Source organism: Hemibagrus wyckioides, linkage group LG10 (genome assembly GCF_019097595.1).
Source record: "Hemibagrus wyckioides isolate EC202008001 linkage group LG10, SWU_Hwy_1.0, whole genome shotgun sequence".
NCBI classification, from domain to species: domain Eukaryota; kingdom Metazoa; phylum Chordata; class Actinopteri; order Siluriformes; family Bagridae; genus Hemibagrus; species Hemibagrus wyckioides.
The window spans coordinates 7,683,014-7,705,769 of record NC_080719.1 but is presented as its reverse complement, the minus strand read 5'-3'; the positions used below and the strand labels follow the sequence as shown (position 1 = coordinate 7,705,769).

Sequence of the window (22,756 nt, the reverse complement as noted above, 5' to 3'; positions counted from 1 at the left end):
ATAAAAGGTGAATAAAGTTTTTGCAAGTGACCTTCACTTGCCACTATTGGTAATGAGGATCATTTATCATACAAAAGTCCCATATGGCAATATGCATATTTCTCTAACCAAAAATACTATCATTGTTCATAAATAAGCCTGCAGTGTCAAAATAATGAATTAAAATCCACTGGTTTAGTAAATGTTTTTGCAGAGTTCTTATAAATGGCTCAAATGATGTTCAGTATGGAACAAAGAGAGATTGGAGATTTCAATGTTCCCACCTACTACAAAATCAACAGGTGTTTAAAATGTAAATGCTTAAATAAACCTCCAGATAAATTGCAGCATTCAGTAAAAGGATAATATTGTGATGCAATGGTGTACTCACATTTCTGTCAGAGAAAATGAGGAGATCCTCATGGGTAATAAAGCACAGGGAATGGTGCTGTAACTGGTCAGGGACAAATCAAGGGGGAAATAAATATTCCTGACTAATTCAGCTGTTAGGCATCTTCAGTTTTAATTCCTTGTCCAAGATGAAGAAGGCTGTTAAATATTACTATATCATCACAGAAACAACTCAGAAGAGCAACATTCATTGAGCGTATATGCATTTCAGCAGGATTTTAAAACATGAGACTAAAACAGAAATAAAACACTCGTTAAAGTCACCCTAAATCTTAAAACATTCTGGTTTATGATTAAACACTTTCTGGAGTGTGCAGAGGGATTATTACATATTATTACTAATGATTCTTCTTCATCATCATCATCATTATTATTATTACATCTACTAACGTATGTAGGAGCATTTCTAATTTGCATAATAAGAGATATATGCATATACGGTGTTTTTCTGTCTTTGTGGTAGACTTCATGAAACCACCCCAAACCTGGGCTTCAAAATTTGGGTGAATTTTTACAAATATCTGCATGATCTTTTAAAAAGATATAAATAAAAACATACAGAAATGAACATGATTCATTTGCATCAATGAATGCATCCTTCAAGTCCACTTAATAAAAGACAAGATTTTGTCTCTTGGATCATTCCAGTTTGGGTAGTTAGTCCATGTTGTGCGCTTTAAACAACAACAAAAATAAAAACCCTGAGTCTTTAGCAGTGCTGTTTTTCACAGAGATGCTGAGGAAAGACGTCGGCCCACGTTTGAGACTACATGGCGAACGTGTAAGCTCTGTGAGCTGCCTATTTCGCTCTGTCTCTTCGTGTTTTGTTTGACCTCATCGATCTCCCTCCCCATGAGAGCACAGGTTTCAGGTGCTTGTCTCTATGGGGACACAAATTCACCACTGCATACAGAACTATCAAAGAGAAACTGATGTGTTTATGACATTTTATATCTATAACATTGCACAGAAGCTCACATGGTCACATACCCAGTGACTTCCATGTGAGAAATCTACTCTCCTCTAATAACCTAGATGAACTCCAGCCCTTCATACTTCACGTCTCCGATCTTTGTCTCAGGCAGCAGGACTCGTCCCTCCAGCGTGAAGGCTGTGATATAGGTGGCGATTTTTCCTGCGTCCTCCTCAGACTTCAGTGCCAGAACCATGTTGTCATGGGTATTGGGAACGAACCTGAAGGCTGAGAAGCCGTGAGTGGGGAGCAGCCGTCCGACTCGGGACACGGAGATGTGGCTGAAATCAGCTGTGCAGGTCAGGAGCAGGTTGGTGGCGCGGCGCTCGTCGGCTGTTTCCTCGTAGCGGTCAGAGCTGGCGCGGCGAGGGAGGAAGTACCAACGCTGTCGGCGCTCGCTCCACACCGCAGACTCGTGTATCATATAACCTGAGAAAGACAGGAAGAACGGGATTAACTGTGGGCTATAGTTTGTTATAGGAAATATGTGTATGTGTGTTCTGTCACTCCAAAAGTATGATCCAAATGTTAGAGTTAAAGGACCATCCAAACTTATCTGCAAACTTATCTGCAAAGAACCTGTGTGTGTGTGTGTGTGTGTGTGTGTGTGCGCGCACGCAGGTTTTCATTCCAGTCAAGCAAGTACAACACCTAATTCCATCTGTTTAATCAGGTGATCTTGCCTCTAAATACACTCAGGTGTGGTTTCTGCTTGGATGGAATGAAAACCTGCACCCAGATAAGATCAGTTAATTGTTTGCACTGGTTCCTCCATTAAGCACACAATGCATGCATTCACTCATCTCACACTTTAGTATAGTGATACTACATTATGTGTTGCACCACAGTCCTGAAGAAATGACGTTATTCTTTTGTTTATGAGACATATAATCGAGGAATGTCAAAAATAAAATACAACTGACTTGAGAAAAGACAAATCTCTGTAGTGCTATGGCCTTCCAAGCTCTGGATGTTGAAGCAAAAAAAAAATGCTTATAAATGTTTTACAGGAGCTTCAGCTTCATTTTTCAGAGGTTCAGGTCAGATGAGCAAGCTTCTTAAAATGTTTCATAAAGGTCAACATGGCATGTAGGTGTGTAGGTGCTTTTGTTGTGTTAGCACTCACTCACTTGGCATGCTCATTTGCATAGAAGCTGACATTTTTTAAAGTATAGCACAGCTGCAATATTTTAGTCCAAAACAACCAGTGAAGGTTGTACTAATTAAGTTAACATTTCAATAATAGTAGGTAAAAAGCCTGACACAGTCACCTCTGGCTGCTTAAATGCGGTTTAAATGTAAATCTACACCCGGGTTTTGGGAAAGCTTCTGACAATCACAATGCACAAATACTGAACTGAAAGGAACTGTATTAAAAAGAGGCAGGACTGCAGATGTGTGTGTGTGTGTAGCTGGCTTTATGTCAACTTGCTGTCAAACCAAAAAATTTTATATTTGCATATATATTCAAACATTTTAATATCTATATTTCCTGAATGTTCTTTCTGTACTAATCTATATTTTTGACTAATTCTTCAGTTTTTTCAAAAACTGGCATAAACAAGAGCTGGTTAGTTCATACAAGTGCAAGTTCGGCGAAATGAGAGTCGTATTTCAATACTATGAATAAAATGATTGTTTTTTAAATGAGAACTTCTGTGACATTTCCCTTTAAACACCCCAAGGTTAAGAGAACGCCATTTCTCGACAAATATGTCTTAGCTCAGACACAAAAAAGTGCCAAGTGTATGTGGAGAAACAACTGCAAGTATTTCACAACATTTGCAATCATGTTTTTAAAAATAGCCGACATGGTAGTGCTACATTTCGGTTTTCATTGTTCAATGTCAGAGATATGATGTCATCGAGGCCAAATCGCAGCTGTGTCCTGGGTCAGATAACAGTGGGCGGGCAAAAGCGCCATCATTCCTTTATCATCTGGACCCCAAACTGTAAAAGGTCTCTCTGAAAAGTTTAGCGTCATACTGGCAGATTTGTACTATGGTATTGATGAGACTGCTATTTTCTGTATAGCTGTTTTATTTGTATCCAAGTTTAACTAGTTGTATTTCTTTTCAAGACTATTTTTGGGTATATACACCTCACCCCTAAGTCCCCAAAACATCATACTGCACAGTGAAGAGTGCTGTCTAACCCATCAATACGTTTTCATTTGAGTGCTGGAGTCAGTAAAGCCCCTGTAGATGTGGGCAGAGTTATACTGGAAGAGACCACTCCCATCAGGATAGAAAAGGTTTTATCACTGGTTTGGTCACAGGCCCCTGATTGGTGCAACAGAAAAGCATTTAATTGCAAATTCATACAATACTTCAGTCAGCCATGTCCAGGAGTGTCGGAGATTAAAATGGTTCATGCTCTCAGGCTCATGCTCTTGCTCTTGCTCATGCTCTTCATGCTTACTCTCGCTCCTCTGTCAATCATAGTGACACAAGCTAATCATTGGTGTCTGGGAGCTCATGAATGCAGAGGTGTGTGTGTTACGCTGCTTGCTTGAGCAGCAGTTTAAAAAGACACAGTCGGCTGGCTTTATGTGCCTTTTGGTTTTACTCTAAGGGGTCAAGTGGAGGCAAACCAAGCCAACAAAATAGAGACATGGCTTTTCTTTTACTATGTGACTCATCATGAGTGTTACAGATGAAATATTATGACAGTAATGTTGCAATACAACTGTCGAAATAAAAAAGGTTCACACCCCTTAAAATTACATTGCTTTATTTTATCTCCTGGCTACTTTTTTATTTCATCTCAATAATACTGCAATCTTGGTCATAATCAATTAGTGAATATACAGGACTACACTACATGTCTGTACAAGACCTACTTGTTCCTGAAGCACTTAAACTACCTATTTGTATGTATTGTTGTATGTTGATTTAAAAATAAAATCCTCCCAACACAGTTTTTAGGCTGATGGTATCCTAAGACTGCGAGCAATTGAACCAGTGAGCATCTGCCAAATGCTAGAAATGTAAATGTAAAACTTTAAAGGTAGCTCTATATCTATAAGGAATGTCAGTGGTCTTTAATTATCATCACTGTGCAGTATTAGCAAAACAGCGAAATACTGTTTGCATTTTCAGTCCTCTTTAATCGATGGCTCATCATGCCACATTAAGCAGTTATTACTGTTAATTTAGGTGGTGTGCTGAACGCAAAGAGATTCTGTAAATCCACTGTACTACGGTGCATCAGGTCATGAAAATCATATGAAGTACATACGTTGGAAAGTGAAAGCCAAACACTGAAGCTGACTGGAGCAGATTAAGACCCTCATTTTGTGTAGTGCGTTTTGCTGAGATTGTTTACCAGGGGGTTTGATGCTTGCCGCACCCCTCAGGGCAACATAATTAGACACCCAGTTCTCATGGTGCACATCACCCTGGAAGCCGATGACTTTCACCCACTGGGGGTCGTTGTTGACGAATTCGCCTGTGGTTGTTGTCCACTCCTTCCCCAGCCCACCCACATACAGGTGCTCATCCTTCACTGCCAGCCACTCCGCCTTAAAACCTGTACAAACACAAGGACAAGCTTCCTTAATATCATGTTTCACTACAGTTTTATCCCCTGTGAAATCTGAGCACCAGTAACCAAGTGAAATGCATCTTATTATACAAACATACATATAACATTCTGTTTGTATGCCTTTTGCTTTATTTTTCCATTTGCGAATAATGCAATGCTATATTTTATTCAAACAAGTACTAACCAAATATTGTTTGTTCATTTTGATTTTACTATAAATTAAATGACAAAACTATACCTAAAAAAAAGAAATATTGTGTCTGAAAGAAACAAAGAAATCCTTTCCCTTTCCATTTTTTTCACATAACACTGACTGCTACCAAGATATGTGTGTGGTGTAATAATACTTTCCTATTAACTATCCTATTGCGAGCTCACCTTTGGAAACACTGCCATCTCCATCAGGCAGGATGACCCATGGTACAGCCCGGTTGTCTTCGATGCGGTACACCACGCCTGTTCGATCGTCCACGCTGTACAGACGTCCATTAAACGCCACCAGGTCGGAAAGCTCCATCCCACGCCCTTTTTCTGATAAATGGCTCTCCAGCACTACCTTGTCTGGGTCCCACTCTACCTCCACTCGTTCCCCGCTGTCTGACACGATCAGATGGCCTCGCTGCATATAGCTGAACCAGGTATTGTCCTTGGTGCTGCGGGAGTTTGTGTCCAAGTCTGCGATCACAGCTATTCGGTAGCGGACACCATTAGCTGTGTGCTCAGGTGGGCTCAGAGGGTAGGTTTGGTTGTAACTGGCCTCCTTTTTGGCAGTCGCATCCCGGATCAACCGACGTGCACCATCACTAAGACGAAACGATGGAAAAAGTTGTGTGTCCTCTGTAGCGCCCCCTGCCGTTTGGTGCAGATAGAGCAGCAGACCCAAGGCTAGTATAGTTACCACTGTGATGGCCCTCCATTTGAAATGGAAGCGGGGGTCAGAGCTAGCACTGCTGATGGACGCCAAGGAGGGAAGGGACCGCATGGAGATCCGGGTAGTCATCAGGTCATTGGGGGGTGGAGCTAAAAGGAAGAAAGAAGGAGAGAGAGTAAGTTAAATCAGCCAGGAAATCAGAAAAGGAAAGTGAGCAAGAGTGCGAGAGAAAGAGAAAGACCACAAATTTTATACGTATATGCCAAGCCTATATTTGCCTAAGGCAGTTGTTTGTGTTCTGCCCTGACTATCAGATTTTCATACACGTCCCTGAAGCAGAAACTTTAAGAAGCAGAAATCTGATCATAGCAGACGGGTTAGATGCGAGGCCTCTCAGCAAAATACTGCAGCTTCAAATCATTCTTCCTCATAATAGTTCTCTGTATCTGGAGGTAGAAAAACACCCTACTTCTGACTTTCAGAAGATAAATATATTTTGATTATCAAAACAGTATTTCTGTAATTAAATTGCCCATACTATATACTTGGTTTAAACAGTACTGTCCAGTTACACAATCACTTGCTTACAAAACTATAATAGTTTGCATTAACAATTTTTAAAATTTTAAATAAAACTAAATTATGAGACTATGGGAGAAGGAGGAGGAGGAGGAGAAGGAGGAGGAAGAGCAACCTAGGGGTGGAAAGATACTACATTTGTTTAAGGAAAAAGAAAAAAATGTTGGTTGTAAACTCTTTCTACATTAGATCGGTTAGCTAGGATCATCAACCCCATCATTGTGCTAATGTACAAGTCTCTGAGTCTCTGCATCCTGTATTTTGAACAATTGACTACTGCTATGTAAATCATATGTGAATGAAAGGCTCGTGTTATCCCGAAACAATTATAATATACTCAATGATTTGGTGCTCTAAATAAACTGTCTTTGTCCTAGCACTATGCAAATGTTTGCACCGATTTGTATGTGTGGCTATTCAGCTGCGTATCTAAAGATGGATCCAGGAAGTGCACTGTTTAATTGTTGCAATTAGAGAGGATGTAGTTAAACAAAACACACAAGAAACAGAACTAACGGAAACTTACTAATCTGTGTACCTTACTAATCTTGTAAACTTTTTCCGTCCTTTTGTTCTTTCATTACTTTTGATGATAAAGTGCAATAAACCAATTTGTACCTAGAACTGTCCGAGTAATTGCAATTAAGCTATTAATTATTAATACCGAGTACAATAACAGATTATTTTATCCATTACTGTGTGCAGCCCTGCCTCAGACCATAATACCTTACGTCTTTATCTGTTTGTCTTGACCTGAGTCAAATGTGTGCTGGAGTACTAGAGTTAAATAGCCATGTAGATAAGTACAACCTTTAGACATAGTACAGCAAATCACTGATGTCACTAAACCCAACATCAACTTTTTCCTAATGTTAATGAACACCCGTGAGTCCTAGAAATCTGTCAGTGTCAAGTTCAAGGAACTTATTCCTCTTATGACGCAGCAATTTGCTGAAGACTGCAACTTTTTAAATGATTGATGAATGCCACATCATGATTTTTAACCAGTTACAGTTATGCTTAATGTTGTGTAAGACACGATAGTTGCTTTTATCACAGTGATAAAGAGTCATTCCCCCACAAGCCTTTTTATCCAAGACTTTCCTGTGATGGAAAATTCAGTGACTGTTAAAATGGGATGACGCTACTGAATCCTGCGATAAATGTTTACTTACAATAAGCTTAACCATTTATTAATGTCAACATATTAAATAATATCATGCTTTTTAATTCATTTAATATCAGATTATGTAGATCATCTGCCACAGAAGTCACTGTGAATGAGATCCTATAGGTCAGAAAGCTACTTACCAATCATAAGAAAGAATTTAACTGCATTCCTGGATAATCCGCATACATAATCAGTACTTTAATGGCACACGTTTAGGAGTGGTTTAAGAACTGGGTGAAGTTTGGGTGAGGTGAAGGTTTCAGATGCACTCCTTTTAAACCACTCTGATCGTGCTTTTGAATACAGGCGCATTAGATAATGCTCCCATTCCATGCAGTTCCCAGAGGTTACTCAAGTTCTGTCTCATGCAAAAGCCACATTTGCATCGTTTCACCCTTTGCACTAGTATTATTTAACATTTCACCTGATCACGTCTGTCGTTTCCTTATTTAATCATTTCAAACGTATATTACATGCTAGCTCTCTTTAGGCAGTTGTCAATGGAGAACCCAGAATATCTTTTTTTGTCTAGGTCTCAGTTCCCTTATTCTCTATCCAGATATTGCACCTTGGGGCCAATTAGCTAACCAATAATGACAAAGAACAGGCACAACACGACAACCTTACATGGCTACAGGGTGAATGTTACAGAGCAATTACAACCATTATGTAACCTTAATTACAACATTAATCATTATCCTTTATGATTTACATAACATTAGTAACATAAGTCCTACATTCTCATTCAACAACAGCGTGAAAAGCAAAAGGCGAGCGCTCCAGCTTTCTACCTGCATGCTTAGTCGGTGGTACAGAGTGTACTTCAAATGACTGAAATAGAGAGGCACTCCTTGGGTTTACGGCTTGTGTTATAAACTATGAACAATTCCTGAGCCAGTATTATGAAGCTGGTAGAACACAAAAGAACAGAGGGAGTTAAGCAGCTTTATGACACAGAGAGAAAGCAAAAGTGAGGCATCATTTTCATGAATTTGCTGCAATCCCACAATCATTTGCCTAAAAGTGGACGTCTGCATGCCAACCTTTCGTGTTGGCTCTTCTTTACTTTTAAAACAGGCTTTGGCATGTCTTTTATTTCAGTGTTAAATTTGTACAACAGAAAGGTATCAGCTTATTTACTGAAATCAAGCTGTATTAAGAGTTACGACAGTCAAACTTGACTATTTCAATCTCACACACAAAAGCCTTTAATCTCTGTCGAAGCTTTGCTCAAACATCGGGCTTTTAGTTGTACGTGTACAGTCTAGTAGCCGCTAAGTACATGTGGATTTCATGTTATTTACCCTTCTCTCTTCTTCTTGCTCCTCTCTGATCTTTCTTTCTTCTGTCCATTCAGTACGGTTGCTTGCAGGAACAAACTGAGCCCGATTTCTACCTTCTCTCTTCTCTCCTTTAAACCTTTCCATGTCGGTCTACATAGGATAAGGAACGACTGACCCTTGCAAGCATGACTAAGGCAGATTTTCAGTACAGAGGGTTTTGAACTTTTACCTGCATGGATTATTGATTAGCTTAAGAACAGAAGAGCTACTGCTACATGGCATTTGTCCTACTGACAGACATTTTCACACAGTTCTGTGCAGCAAATGCTTTGCGTTTGTTGCTTTTGAATGCCTGTGTCTGTACACTCCCTCAGGCACAAGTCCTCAGAGCCTCCGGGATTGACAGACCCAGAGATCGCTCATTAGCATGGCATAAAAAATATAAGCTATGAATACAGTCGCAATAAACAGTGGGTCAATTTGAATTATATATCATTAAATTCCCTTTAAAAAAAATCTAAAATAAAAGGTTAAAATTAGGTTAGGTTATCGCTTAAAAATTGCACTAATCTGCCTTAAGTATAAATAAACAAAACATGCCATGTTTTAGGAAAATAATCAATAACAGAGCAGTCGGACGAACAGAATAAATACCAGAATAAATACATAAGTATTCCTCCTCTCTTAGAGAAACCTGCAAACAATAACATCTGACATTTGAGTTTCTAGTTATTCCTGTTATACTTTTTATCCATTTAAAGTTGCATGTAAAGCTATAAACATTCACGAAAAACAAGTCCCTGTTAGGTTATAGCAGATATAAACAGTCATGGTTTCACCAGTCATTCCTCAACTTCTGCTTGTTTCTTTATGAAGTTAATAAGACTATAAGAATAAACACCCTGATACAGAATAACCGCAAAGTTTACTGTTGCAGAAAACCGAAAGAAACTGTTTCTGTTTATGTGAAGCATCAATACGTCAACTACAACTGCTTATTTCAAGGCACTTCACAAGGTCTTTAAAAACATCCTATATTTGACCCTTTTCTAAGCTGTCTTCAGTAGGCACATACACTATATTGCCAAAAGTATTCGCTCACCTGCCTTGACTCGCATATGAACTTAAGTGACATCCCATTCCTAATCCATAGGGTTCAATATGACGTCAGTCCACCCTTTGCAGCTATAACAGCTTCAACTCTTCTGAGAAGGCTGTCCACAAGGTTTAGGAGTGTGTTTATGGGAATTTTTGACCATTCTTCCAGAAGCGCATTTGTGAGGTCACACACTGATGTTGGACGAGAAGGCCTGGCTCTCAGTCTCCGCTCTAATTCATCCCAAAGGTGTTCTATCGGGTTGAGGTCAGGACTCTGTGCAGGCCAGTCAAGTTCATCCACACCAGACTCTGTCATCCATGTCTTTATGGACCTTGCTTTGTGCACTGGTGCACAGTCATGTTGGAAGAGGAAGGGGCCAGCTCCAAACTGTTCCCACAAAGTTGGGAGCATGGAATTGTCCAAAATGTCTTGGTATGCTGAAGCATTCAGAGTTCCTTTCACTGGAACTAAGGGGCCAAGCCCAGCTCCTGAAAAACAACCCCACACCATAATCCCCCCTCCACCAAACTTTACACTTGGCACAATGCAGTCAGACAAGTACCGTTCTCCTGGCAACCGCCAAACCCAGACTCGTCCATCAGATTGCCAGATGGAGAAGCGCGATTCGTCACTCCAGAGAACGCGTCTCCACTGCTCTAGAGTCCAGTGGCGGCGTGCTTTACACCACTGCATCCGACGCTTTGCATTGCACTTGGTGATGTATGGCTTGGATGCAGCTGCTCGGCCATGGAAACCCATTCCATGAAGCTCTCTGCGCACTGTTCTTGAGCTAATCTGAAGGCCACATGAAGTTTGGAGGTCTGTAGCGATTGACTCTGCAGAAAGTTGGCGACCTCTTCGCACTATGCGCCTCAGCATCCGCTGACCCCGCTCCGTCAGTTTACGTGGCCTACCACTTCGTGGCTGAGTTGCTGTCGTTCCCAAACACTTCCACGTTCTTATAATACAGCTGACAGTTGACTGTGGAATATTTAGGAGCGAGGAAATTTCACGACTGGATTTGTTGCACAGGTGGCATCCTATCACAGTTCCACGCTGGAATTCACTGAGCTCCTGAGAGCGACCCATTCTTTCACAAATGTTTGTAAAAACAGTCTGCATGCCTAGGTGCTTGATTTTATACACCTGTGGCCATGGAAGTGATTGGAACACCTGATTCTGATTATTTGGATGGGTGAGCGAATACTTTTGGCAATATAGTGTATGTCAGGAATACAGCCGAGCTCTGCTGACAGTCCAAACAGTCCTTAGTTTGGGGATGATTTGCTTTGTTAGAAAAGAATGCAGTAGAACAGGAACACAAAATATAAACCAAGAAGAAAAAGCAGTTTCCACGAACTTAAGAGTAAGTAGAGCTGAAGGGACACACCTGTAGCTACTCAAATAGCTTACTGTATCAGGTTTATTAATAATAATACATAATAAAAGCTGATTGAAAAGCAAACAAAATGCAGTTTAAACCATATGAGTGAGCTGGAACTAGTCACTGATTAACCTGTTTGACTTTTAAAAGAAATACTATCACTATTACTATAACTACTTGATATTACACTTTTTTTTAAATATTACTGAGATGTTTGAATAGTTACGAGTCCCAAATGTGGTTGTAACCCTACAGTTTAGCCAACAAAAATGGCCTCGAGTTTACAAACTATTCACAAAAATTGTGAACATACCCTTAATGTTTCGGTGCTCTACATTAAATGTCTTTGTCCTAGAGCTATGCGAATGTTTGCACAGAATTGTATATGTGTATATTCGACTACGTACGTATCCATTTTCTATGGCCGCTTTATTCCTAATTAGGGTCACAGGGATCTGCTGGAGCCTATCCCAGCACACACTGGGCAAAAGGTAGGGGTACACCCTGGACAGATTGCCAGTGCCACTCACACTCACTCCTATGGACAACCTAATGTACATGTTTTTGGACTGTGGGAGGAAACTGGAGTAAACCCACGCAAGCACAGGGAGAACATGCAAACTCCACACAGAAAGGCCCTGGGATTCGAACCCAGGACCTTCTTGCTGTGAGGCAACAGTGCTAACCACTAAGCCACCATGCTGTCATCCATCCATCCATCTTTTGATGATTAAGTGCAATAATTCCCCGAAACCATCCAACTAATTGCAATTAAGTTATTAAAATGTTAATACCGAGTATTATTATTTTATTCATTATGGCATGCAGCCCCACCTCAGAACATAATGATTTACATTTTTATCTGTTTGCTCTAACAAAGCATCCTGTTAAATATTTGATAAGACATTGTAAGAACATATATCAGCTCTACCAGGCATACAGGCACCTTCAGAACAGGGTCATTGTCTAAAGGTCTCAATAGGCAGATAGTCAGAAATCACAATCACACAGCTTAAATAATGACCAAAAAGAGAGAAATTCAGTGTTAAATCTATAGTATATACTGTATAACAGAGCAAAGTACTTGGTACCAAGCTTTAATTCTGATCATTTCAATAAATTATAGGCAACAAAATATCAATAATGTGTTTTTATTTATTTATTTTTTTAAATTATATATGTTTAATAAGCTTACTTACTTGAACTGTCGCTAACGAGCTAGCTAATGAGGATTCCATGACTACGTAGACACGTATTTCCGTACTACGTAGTATGCAGAAACAGTACGGCAGGTTACCATAGTTACCATGTGTGGCCTATTGTTTATCCATACTACTTAGTATGTTAGTATGTGACTTCGGACATAGAACAGATCCGATTGAATACGCTACTATTCTGTTACGGGTTATAGTTTTGGGCGGGCACATGCCAATATAACGTTCATATCTTACGTGCGTCATGTTAAAGTTCAGTCATTTGCTAGCTATTAGCTAACGCAGACTACAAAGCTAGCACTGTAATGAATTCGCATATAAACCACATAAAACAAGTATGTAGGAGTTCACATAAGTGTTCAGGAGTACAAATACGTACAGCTCGAGTCTCCGCTCTGATACGGTTTCGCGGCGCAAAGTCTGCGGTAGATTAGGGCGCTATATCCGTTCCATCGTTTACACACACGTCGCTACAGCCGAAGCTCCCTTCCCTTCTTTACCACAACAGTCCTGCGAAGGAAATCTGCCAACACACCGGTTAGTGCGGGGATTGTCACCTCCTACCCGTATTGCTACATGTCACGCCCCCCTCAACTGTGATTGGCTATGAGTTTATGCTTGAAGAAGCGCGCTGATTGGACGGCTAGGAAGTCACTCTCTTTATAGTAACAAGCGCAGGAAATAACAATAAGGATCTGTTTATGCTGCATTCTCGTCATGATTGATTGATAGATAAATAAATAAATAAACAAACAAACAAATCCCCCAACTTCCACATAGTGAAAAACAAGTCGGTATTTTTGAGAGCTTTGTTTACACCAAACCCGGAAGTGAGGCAACTCACTATATAAACATAGGAAGACATTTCAAAGTAAGGGTTTGACCTGGGCTAAAAGACGCATTCTTATGGAATTAAAGTTAGAAATCACTCTGTGTTCGATCAATAACTTTTTTTTTTTCAGCAATTTGGCAGCAAGCAAATATTCTGCATTATCTGGTGAACTTGAATAAAAAGGTTGACTGAAAGTAGACACTTCTCTGCTGGGAAAAGTTACAATTTTTTCGAGAAGGGATTTGTATAGACAGTAGCAAATAAGATTGAATTTATCATCTTAATTCTACACCAGTGAATTCAAACCCACTTTCAAAATGTCAGTGTGGGTAAAGCATGGATATAAGCTCTTGCACAGTCTTCAGCGTTGACAGTTGGATCCATCTCCTATGTGGGTTGGAATAAAAAGACTCTTGTTTCAGTAGTCAATGTGCCCATTGACGGGCTAACACATGAGGAATGTGTTAACTCGTATATAAGGAGCAAAATGTGTAACATCAGCGTTAATTCAGGTAATATAGAAAGGAGGACAAGAAAACGTAGTTTACTTTCTGATCTAAATGGTCAGCCTAGACCTTTATCAATAAAGTGCTGGTGCTGCATAAATACCCTCTTCTGCCATGAAACCTGAGGTCATGATCATGAGGTCACATGAAGGATGAGCACTAAAGCACAGTAACTTATGGTATAAATGTAAGATTTTTGTTTAATTTGCTTCATTTATAACGAGTTTTCACTATTTTGCTACCCTAGAGTGTCATGTATATAATAATGCTATACTCTTGCATTGAACAGTTAGAATTAAAACGTTACCCAATTATTTTATAAAAAGACAAACTGAATATTGTAATTCAGTTAATGAACAGGATGCTTAAAATGTACACCAGTCAGGCATATCATTATGACCACCTGCCTAATAGTGTGTTGGTCCGCCTTTTGTTGCCGAAACAGCCCTGACCCATCATGCACTGTGTATTCTGACACCTTTCTATCAGAACTTCTTCAGCAATTTGAGCAACAGTTGCTCGTCTGTTGGATCGGATCACGCGGGCCAGCCTTCACTCCCGACTCGCATCAATGCCACCCATGACCCTGTTGCCGGTTCACCACTGTTCCTTCCTTGGACCACTTTTAATAGATACGGACCACTGCAGACTGGGAACACCCCAAAAGAGCTGCAGATTTGGAGATGTTCTGATCCAGTGGTCTAGCCATCACAAGTTGGCCCTTGTCAAACTTGCTCAAATCCTTACACTTGCCCCTTTTTCCTGCTCCTAACAAATCAACTTTGAGGACAAAATGCTCACTTGCTGCCTAATATATCCCTCCCACTAACAGGTGCCAAGATGAGGAGATGATCTGTCTGTACTCATGTCATGCCTGATGAACATGAAATGTCTAAAATGCAGAATACAGATAAAATCATAAATCTTATGTAGAGCATGTAAAATAATGATCCAAACAAGAATTACCAGTTCGATTTTTTTTTATTATGGTAGTTGCTTTTACATAGATCCACAATCTGCACATTAATAACACTCACCACAGACACAAATTTCAGCCCAAATATGGTAACCATGTTAACGCTTGCTTCCTCTTCAGTACAATCTGATACGCAAAATCATGCTAGAACTGAACTTTTGAGGACGTCTAGCAGTTGCAGCCTAGGTATGATTCATTTCTTCATGCAGACCGATGAATTTGCTACATTATTTGTGTGGCAACACACAGCAGGCGGATTATATAAATCAGATAAAGGTCTGTTTAACCAACATCTGAAAACATCTCGTTCGAGTGCATGAATTCATAGTGACACAAATCACAGAAAATTCATGAAGACTGTACACAGAACTACCTCACAAACAGCAGGACAGACTGATCTGATGTGGAAATACCTTGTTACTCCCAAATAACAACAAGAAATATGATTTAATTGACCCATAGTTAAACTGAACATTCAGGCATAATAAGGTGACTGCTCATAAACACAGACACAAAACTCTAGGAAAGAAATGTGGATGATTTGAGGACCAGTGGCATTCCCCTTAGCTTTTGCCCATCATCTTCAGTATGAGCTAAAAAATAAAAAAAAAAAATAATAATAATAAAGATATCCAACACACAACAGCTAAATTCATTCAGGATTTATTCAAGAAATTCAACCATATGATCAGTGAAGCAGTTACCTGTGTGAGGTAGTACTTTTCATCCACAAGCTGCTCAATGATGTTGAAATGATCCGTGTCCGGTATGTCCTCAAAAGTAACCTTAAGTCCGGCTTCTTGCAAAGACTGAGAAAGTACAGATGGGTGGGTTTTAATACACTTCTGAAGGAAACATGACAAATATTTGTCCAGTTTTTAGTAAGGGCTTCCCAAACTACAGGTCGTCAACCCATGTGCAATTATTTGAGTTATACAGAGAAACTCAATCTTTCCTCATTTGGAAAATAAATATCACTAACTCTGTGAGGGATTTTGCCTGATACTATTTTAATATATTTCTAAGAACAAACATTTTAATTACAAAATGTCAATATCTGCATTAGTGTAGGAACTAAGCAGTAAAAAAAAAAAAAGGGACAGTTTACTGTCCTTCCATCTCTGCTAGCTGTGACTCAAGAACAGTGGAACAAAAATCTATTAAGCATACACCAAAAACATTTAATGAATATGAATTTAAGTCCTAAAATGTAAATCCAAGTCAAAATTTATGCAGCAGCAACAGGGATGCCTCCACCATTATGACTAAAAAAATTATCCTGAATTTATAAAAAAAAAAAAAAAAAAAAAAAAAAAAAAAAAAAAAAAAAAAAAAAAAAAAAATCCATCCTGTGGCCCTGAACATGAGCATATAAAGTATTATTTGCACTTTGCTCACTAGAGAACTGTGTACTGCTGTACAGTGAACACAGTTGTATTGTGATCGTATTGTGCTCTCTGGCACGGTCTACTGTTTTGCCTCTGTGAACATGTGCACTTTATATAGTACTGTGTTGTGTCCGTTTTATGTAGCACCATGGGCCTTGAGGAACACTCTGTACTTAATCAACTGTATATCTGTATTTGGTTGAAATGACAAATGCTTCCTTGACTTATCAGAAATGTGTGGTCAGTATATGCAAACATTAGTTTTACCTATGCAATGATAAAGTTTAAAAACAGTTTATTTAAGTTACTTGTACAATAACGCTGTAAAATTCTCAATTCTGATTTATTAGAAGAGCAGCTCTTGACGATCACTGGCAGATATTAATCCACTTGTTCTATATATTATTTCTGTAAGAGACGACTAGAGTGACAAAGAAAAATTATAAATATGGCTATGATAAAGCTCTCATGTAGCTATGAAACAAAAAGTACAATGTGTTCTTTAACTCTACTGCAAATTACTGTGTGACAAGAGCCGCCATTATAGAATAATATTCACGCTTGTGGTAGTAATGGCCCTCCACTAATCACATCACACTATCATTGACCGTTTTCCTTTAACAGCATGGTCCGTCTTAAACTGTTGTACCTTGAAGTATTCTTCTGACTGCCTCCGGAACTCAGGGGAGTCGTTTTGTGCCACAGCAACAACAATGTCACAGTCTGAACAGGACTTTTTAAGCTGAGACACTAACCGAATGGGGCTGTTCCTAAGAGCCACCTCACTAAAATGAGAAATAAAATGTGATGAGACGTGCACATTGAGGTAATGTTTTGGAGTAAAACTTTACTCCAAAACATTACCTCAATGTGCACGTCTCATCACAGACTAATGTTAGAATAATTAATATTGATAATGTGGATTAGAAGAAGCATATGTATTTACATACTCTGTCATCTTCAGTGGGTCGTTCACATATGTGGACATCATGGGCAGCAGATCGTAAATGCCGCTAACAAGGAACGCTCCTGAAACGGACACCGAATCCTTGAAACAACATGCTGCTTGATTATGTTTAAAGTATTAGTTAAAAAACAAAGCTGTGTTATTGCTAAAGTGCTCTAAAATTTGCATACTGTTCTGCCACTGATCCATATTCATATAAATATATTCTGTGTATTTCTTCCCTTTGCTACTCAACAAGTATTTGTGTATTTTTAGTGCAACTATTTTTATTATTTTGTTAGAAAACATGCTTTATACAGTGTATGGTTGTGTATGTGAAAAATTAACCATGTATAGAATGTGTTATTTATTCCTAATTATTTGGTTCCACTAGTTGGTGCTTTTATCTTCAGTAGAAAATTTAATCTGCTCAGTTTGGACATGGAATATAAGTATTCTTGCACAGCAGGAGCACAGGAGGAAAATGATTCCAGCCCACTCGAGAGTACCACAAGATTTAAGACTAGCCAATTCCCCTGGTATGTTTTTGGGAGGTGAAAGAAAACCCACTACCCAGTGCAATCCCACACATACATCCAGAGACCATGCAAAACCCAGTGTAGACATTATGATCATATGATTAAAATATGATATGTAATATGATTGAATCCTGCTGCTGTGTGGCACCTATGCTACCTTCTACACCATCATGCTACCCCTATTTTCTCAATTTGAAGCTGTTTAATCATTTATTCACTTGCATGTTTGGGAAAATATCTGATCTCATTGTCTAATATTTATCTCCTGGATGTTAGTTACTATGGATACCATTGCTCCAACTGTTTGCTTGCACTGCTGAAGATGGACGTTGGTCCTTTCACGGATTGTCAATTTGAGGAGAATATTCATATCCAAATACAGACTACCACTTAATTTAGGAACATTTTGAGACCTGGTTGGAATCACAGCCTTGGTCATTACTCAAGACTCCAACACCTTTGATTTGAGGTGATACATTGTACTCTGACCAGTCGGTAGAGAGAACCATGGCCGCCAGGTGTCCACCTGCAGAATGACCACACAGGTACAGCCCACTGTTGAAAGACCAGTAGCAATGCATTAATGAGAAGCCAGTGAGTAATATATAGTAAAAGCAGAGCAAGGTAGGTGCACTTACCTGATGTGTGAATACTGCTGAATGACCGCCACCAGACTCCTGCGTACCTGAGATACCATCAAATCCATATCACCTGTGAGGAGAATAGAAGAGGGAATTGGAAAACCAAGATAACAATTGGGTTCTCTAGAAAACATGCTTTTAAATTTGTATTCTGCCTTCACATGCTACTGGAGCTTCCCCACTGGGAGTTGCATATGAATGACCCTTCAAGTCATAATTACGCCTGGGAAAAAAAAAAAATTTGATACCCGAGTTTCTGAGATGGGAAAAGTCCTAAACTTTCAACATAGCTGAAACCGACAGTTTCCATACTGGATTACAGGGTTTCTGAATGCAGCAAATTGTTAGCACTTGCTGATTTGTTCATATTCAGCAACCATTCTACTGTATGCATGTAGATTTTTACACCATGAAAATGGCTTGCTAGCTAACCGAGTAAAACAAAATAAAAGTAAAAGAAAAGAAAATAGAAGTATATATGAAAGAAATGGCTTCATCAACAGCAAAGCATGTGAACACGACATACTCATAATTACCACTTCAGAAGTGGGAAGTAGGATCATTCTGATAGCACGTGAAGGCAGTATTGCACTTGCATTAAGCCTTACAAGTCAGTGGTACCTTTCGGGGCAATACTGTAATCGACAGCGACCACCACAACACCCTTCTGGGTCAATGGTACAGCCATGAAACCTGATTCCTCCTTGCTGCAAGATAAGATGATCTTATATAAAGGGAGCTTTGCAAGACTTGCTCAAGGCCTGATGTTTCATTTTTCTTTTACTGTGTAATCCCAATTCCAAAGATGATAAGATGTGATTTACACCTCATACCTCAGGAACTGCCAGTAACCACCATGGAGGTAGATAACTAGAGGCACATCTGAAATAAGGAAAAGCTATGATGCTGATGATACAATTAAGAAAGTTACACAGTGTCAGGGAACAATGGAATACAGCTTTAATATATAACTCTTAATACACAAAGATAAGGAGGAATATATTGCAATTCAGCTGTTAAATTTCCAGTTCAGGGATCGTAAATGAGCCATGAGTAATCTGATGCTTTAGGGATCAGAGGCCCAGGACACCATGTAAAGTAAATGTAAACTATGACATTTCGCACTGCCTTACCTGGGGAGGAACTGAGAGGCATGTACACATCCAGCTTCTCTTCATCTCTCTCTCCATAAGGAACATCCAGAATGTTCTGTGCAACAGCTCGTGCCTTCTCGGTACCTATTCACACATCCACATACAGTAACACTTAGCTTGTAACTAAAAACTTGCACAAAAAAATAATTTAATAGAAAATGTATATTTTCATCACATGCCAGCATTCGGGTGCATTCACGCATTTCCAGAAAAGTCGTCATAGTTTTGTAGGTCACTAAAGCCATTACTAAATCCTGTTGTGACCTGGGAAAACCTGTCATGCGCTCAAATGTTAAATTTAAACAAAGCCTTGTTGTTAGCTCTTCAACCAGTTGATCACTGTTGTGCTTTTTTAAAACTGAGATGTATAAAGAGTTTTGCACTGAGAACAAATCCGGTACTGGATTACAATGGAGCTGCTGTGGTGACATGGTGGTTATTTTTTCATAAGGTATGACCATGAATTAATATACTGAGCCCATGTGGTAAGCTTCGTGTCCACAAGTTCAATCTCTCCTGGACACAAATTAATATATTATAGCCTCGAGTTAAGTTTCTTAAGATCCATTTCATGGTCATGTAGTTGCCCCCTACTTAACTCGTAGCAACTACTGCATTTCAAATGAGTTAGACAGAGACAACAATTGAATTAGACTAGGAAACTAAGCACCAAGATGATTTATAACATTGCATATTTTGGTATGATGTGTAATCACATACAAGGATCACTGGCTGTGCAACATGGATAAACCATTAGCCCAAATTTTTATCTATTCCAAAAAAGTGAGTAGATTTTTTTTAAATTGTCCCAAACAAATAATTGGAGGCCACAACAAAGTCATGCAATGTTAAAATTCTTGGTCACAACCATGACATACTTTGCTGTAGGCTTAATAAGTTCACTTGTGGGTGTGCAAATAGTTGTGTGAATAGTTCTAAAGCTAATTACTTCAAGTTAGAGTAGAGTAATTAGAACAAAGCACTCATCTCAATGAAAACTGGTTGGATTAGAGGTTACAAACTAGGCCTTGTAATAACTTTGTTAGCAGATTAACAAAGCAAGCCAATTTGCCACTTCCTTCCATGAAGGAAGTCCTTTTTATTTACTATCTACTCATTTTTCTTCATGATATCTCTTCAAGAGAGCTTGCATATGACAAGGTGACAAACTATGGTTACTTTTGGAACTAATTGCAGGTAGGAACGAAAGTTTGAATGGGGAAATGAAGAAACTTCGGCCCGCGAACAGGCCCGATGGATCAACGTTATTTGAAAAGAACTTAAAAACCTTTCAAATGTTGCTCATCAAGCTATCATTATGGCATTTGCTGAAATGCTGGTTCTTTGTCATTTTAATATGTAGAAAAATAGAAAAATCAGTGGACATTTGTGGCTTTGTTGCTTGGTAGGGTTATCATAGCCTTGCTGCATGATTGCTTGATTGCTGCAGGATGATAGGCCAGGTTCAGATAATGAATGAATTCATGAATAAATGAATGAATGAATGAAATGATTAAACAAAAAGAAATAAAGAAACAAACAGACAAAAGAAACAAAAACAGACAGACAAAGACAAACAAAGAGTTAACAGATACGTTTAGTAAAATATATTAATGACTTTGCCAAATGAGGTCAATCAAGTTATAGTTGGAAAAACCTCAATTTTGGTCATAGCCCAGACCGGTCAGTATTTTTGACTGGTTATCAAAATTCAGCCACAGCGATATCCGAAGAGTTTTCCCGCGCTGCCACGCATTTCAGTCCAGATGACCACAAATTTAGTATTAACAAGAAACTATTAATATTAATTGAACAGGCATGTGTCTGAAACGAATCCACACGACGCATCATTACGAAACTTGAGTGGCCTTCATCCTATAAATAAACATAAGGTTAAGCTGTGATGTATTCGCTTCGTGATTTTTAAAAGGATCCACCAACCTGACTTCAGTGCTGCCTCGTGGGCTTTTATCACGGCATCGGCGGACATCCTGTGCGACCACTGGCTGGGTGAATACTGTTTCTCCAACTCCTATCAAACAGCACCGCAGTTTACTGTCAGCCATTGCGGCCCCAGGCGTTGTTTTGTTCCCACGGTCATTCCGGTAAACCCCGCCTCCTGCGCTAGGATTGGCTGATGACAGAGGCACTCTACAGAGACCCCGCCTACTTTTAATTCACTCCAATGTACCAAATATAACCTGTTTGCAGTGCGCCATGCTTATACGTATGGAGTTTTTCTGTGGCATTTAAACAGCAATAAAACTATAATAAATAACAATACGATGGCCGATATACGCGTGCAGAACAGTGGCAGTGCATGTGTTCATCTTGGGATGATTTTTTAATGAATGAGACGAAGGTCCGTGAGAATTGGTGTTAGCTGAAAGTGACCAATCATATCAGTCGTATCTCTGACGACACACGTCTTACCCCCGCCCCTAATTCCCCAAAGCAACATGTAGAGCCTGGTGAAGTGATACATTAAGTGAACTTAGTTAAAATTTTAAAGTTAAAAAGTTCTGCTCTCCCTCGAGATGTTCTGACAAACTACAGTTTGTTTTTTTCAGTATTGGGGACACTTTACATTTATTTTATATGATTACTAGACGCCCTTATAATTTAAGTGTAAGAATCATGAACTTATCATGATTTGCTCCCTAGAGTTTTCTGCGGCAAGCATTTTCTGATAAGGTCCCAGCAAAACACAACACAATATTTGTGGAATTATTTTACAAAGACATATAAATGATCACGGCCGTAATGAAGTTAAACCTAATTGTTCAATTGAATGAAATTGTTTGAGCACTGGCCACTTATCTGCATGCTCACCTTCATTGCTTCATGCGCGTGAACGCCTGTGCTCTATAAAGACCGTGCTGACTGATATTCTGTGTATTCATTTTTAACAAATTTTTTTTAACAAACATATTTTAACAAATGCATACATCAAAACAGTGCAATGAATACTTACATGTTTATTCATTTGTTTCCAGTGAGACATTGTTGCAGGATTTACATAGCCTCTTTTACAGCCTTAACTATAGACCTTTGAACCTTGCTGTTAAGATAAAAATGTGGAGTCAACGGCGGAAAAGGTGTAACTGCATACAGAGTCAACAAACATGGAAGTGAACTTCAACTCCCAAAACCAAGAGTCACTAAAGTGAACTCAAACAGAAGCTTCTGTAAGAGAATAAGCTTCTTTGAGAATGCTGAAAATTCATAATTGTATACTTACAATGATACATACACCGATCAGGC

At 39.1% G+C, this 22,756-nt stretch overlaps 2 protein-coding genes across 6 annotated transcripts; both read right to left on the bottom strand.

The window, feature by feature from the left end:
• Positions 1 to 483: 483 nt before the first annotated feature.
• cant1b (calcium activated nucleotidase 1b) lies at positions 484 to 13,070 on the bottom strand. 4 transcript variants are annotated; one of them, XM_058400905.1, is made up of 4 exons: positions 12,890 to 13,070; positions 5,288 to 5,929; positions 4,691 to 4,894; positions 484 to 1,792 (listed from the first exon to the last, which is right to left on the bottom strand). In XM_058400905.1, exons 2-4 carry the CDS (start codon positions 5,907 to 5,909, stop codon positions 1,422 to 1,424), a joined length of 1,197 nt encoding a protein of 398 aa, XP_058256888.1. In that variant the 5' UTR covers positions 5,910 to 5,929; positions 12,890 to 13,070; the 3' UTR covers positions 484 to 1,421. The 4 variants fall into 4 exon arrangements, with proteins under 4 accessions (XP_058256888.1, XP_058256886.1, XP_058256889.1 ...); XM_058400903.1 differs by lacking the exon at positions 12,890 to 13,070 and adding an exon at positions 8,835 to 9,059; XM_058400906.1 differs by lacking the exon at positions 12,890 to 13,070 and adding an exon at positions 8,322 to 8,438.
• Positions 13,071 to 14,810: 1,740 nt separating this feature from the next.
• Positions 14,811 to 22,553, bottom strand: afmid (arylformamidase). 2 transcript variants are annotated; one of them, XM_058401712.1, is made up of 11 exons: positions 22,467 to 22,553; positions 21,434 to 21,524; positions 19,472 to 19,576; positions 19,172 to 19,220; positions 18,960 to 19,045; positions 18,336 to 18,408; positions 18,155 to 18,252; positions 17,163 to 17,241; positions 16,862 to 16,997; positions 15,529 to 15,633; positions 14,811 to 15,417 (listed from the first exon to the last, which is right to left on the bottom strand). In XM_058401712.1, exons 1-11 carry the CDS (start codon positions 22,494 to 22,496, stop codon positions 15,388 to 15,390), a joined length of 882 nt encoding a protein of 293 aa, XP_058257695.1. In that variant the 5' UTR covers positions 22,497 to 22,553; the 3' UTR covers positions 14,811 to 15,387. The 2 variants fall into 2 exon arrangements, with proteins under 2 accessions (XP_058257695.1, XP_058257696.1); XM_058401713.1 differs by lacking the exons at positions 18,960 to 19,045; positions 19,172 to 19,220.
• Positions 22,554 to 22,756: the final 203 nt, after the last annotated feature.

Bases quoted from the DNA above. Each gene is read 5' to 3' on its own strand.
- afmid (XM_058401712.1), bottom strand. From the start codon at position 22,496: ATGTCTCACTGGAAACAAATGAATAAACAT. The intron at 19,221-19,471 runs GTAAGGCAGTGC...TCCTTATTTCAG, and splicing joins GCCTCTCAGTTCCTCCCCAG to ATGTGCCTCTAGTTATCTAC. The intron at 15,418-15,528 runs GTAACTGCTTCA...TTTATTTTTTAG, and splicing joins AAAAGTACTACCTCACACAG to CTCATACTGAAGATGATGGG.
- cant1b (XM_058400903.1), bottom strand. From the start codon at position 8,883: ATGGACAGAAGAAAGAAAGATCAGAGAGGAGCAAGAAGAAGAGAGAAG. The intron at 5,930-8,834 runs GTAAATAACATG...TCTTCCTTTTAG, and splicing joins AGCAAGAAGAAGAGAGAAGG to CTCCACCCCCCAATGACCTG. The intron at 1,793-4,690 runs GTAAACAATCTC...TGTCTTTCTCAG, and splicing joins GGCAAGCATCAAACCCCCTG to GTTATATGATACACGAGTCT.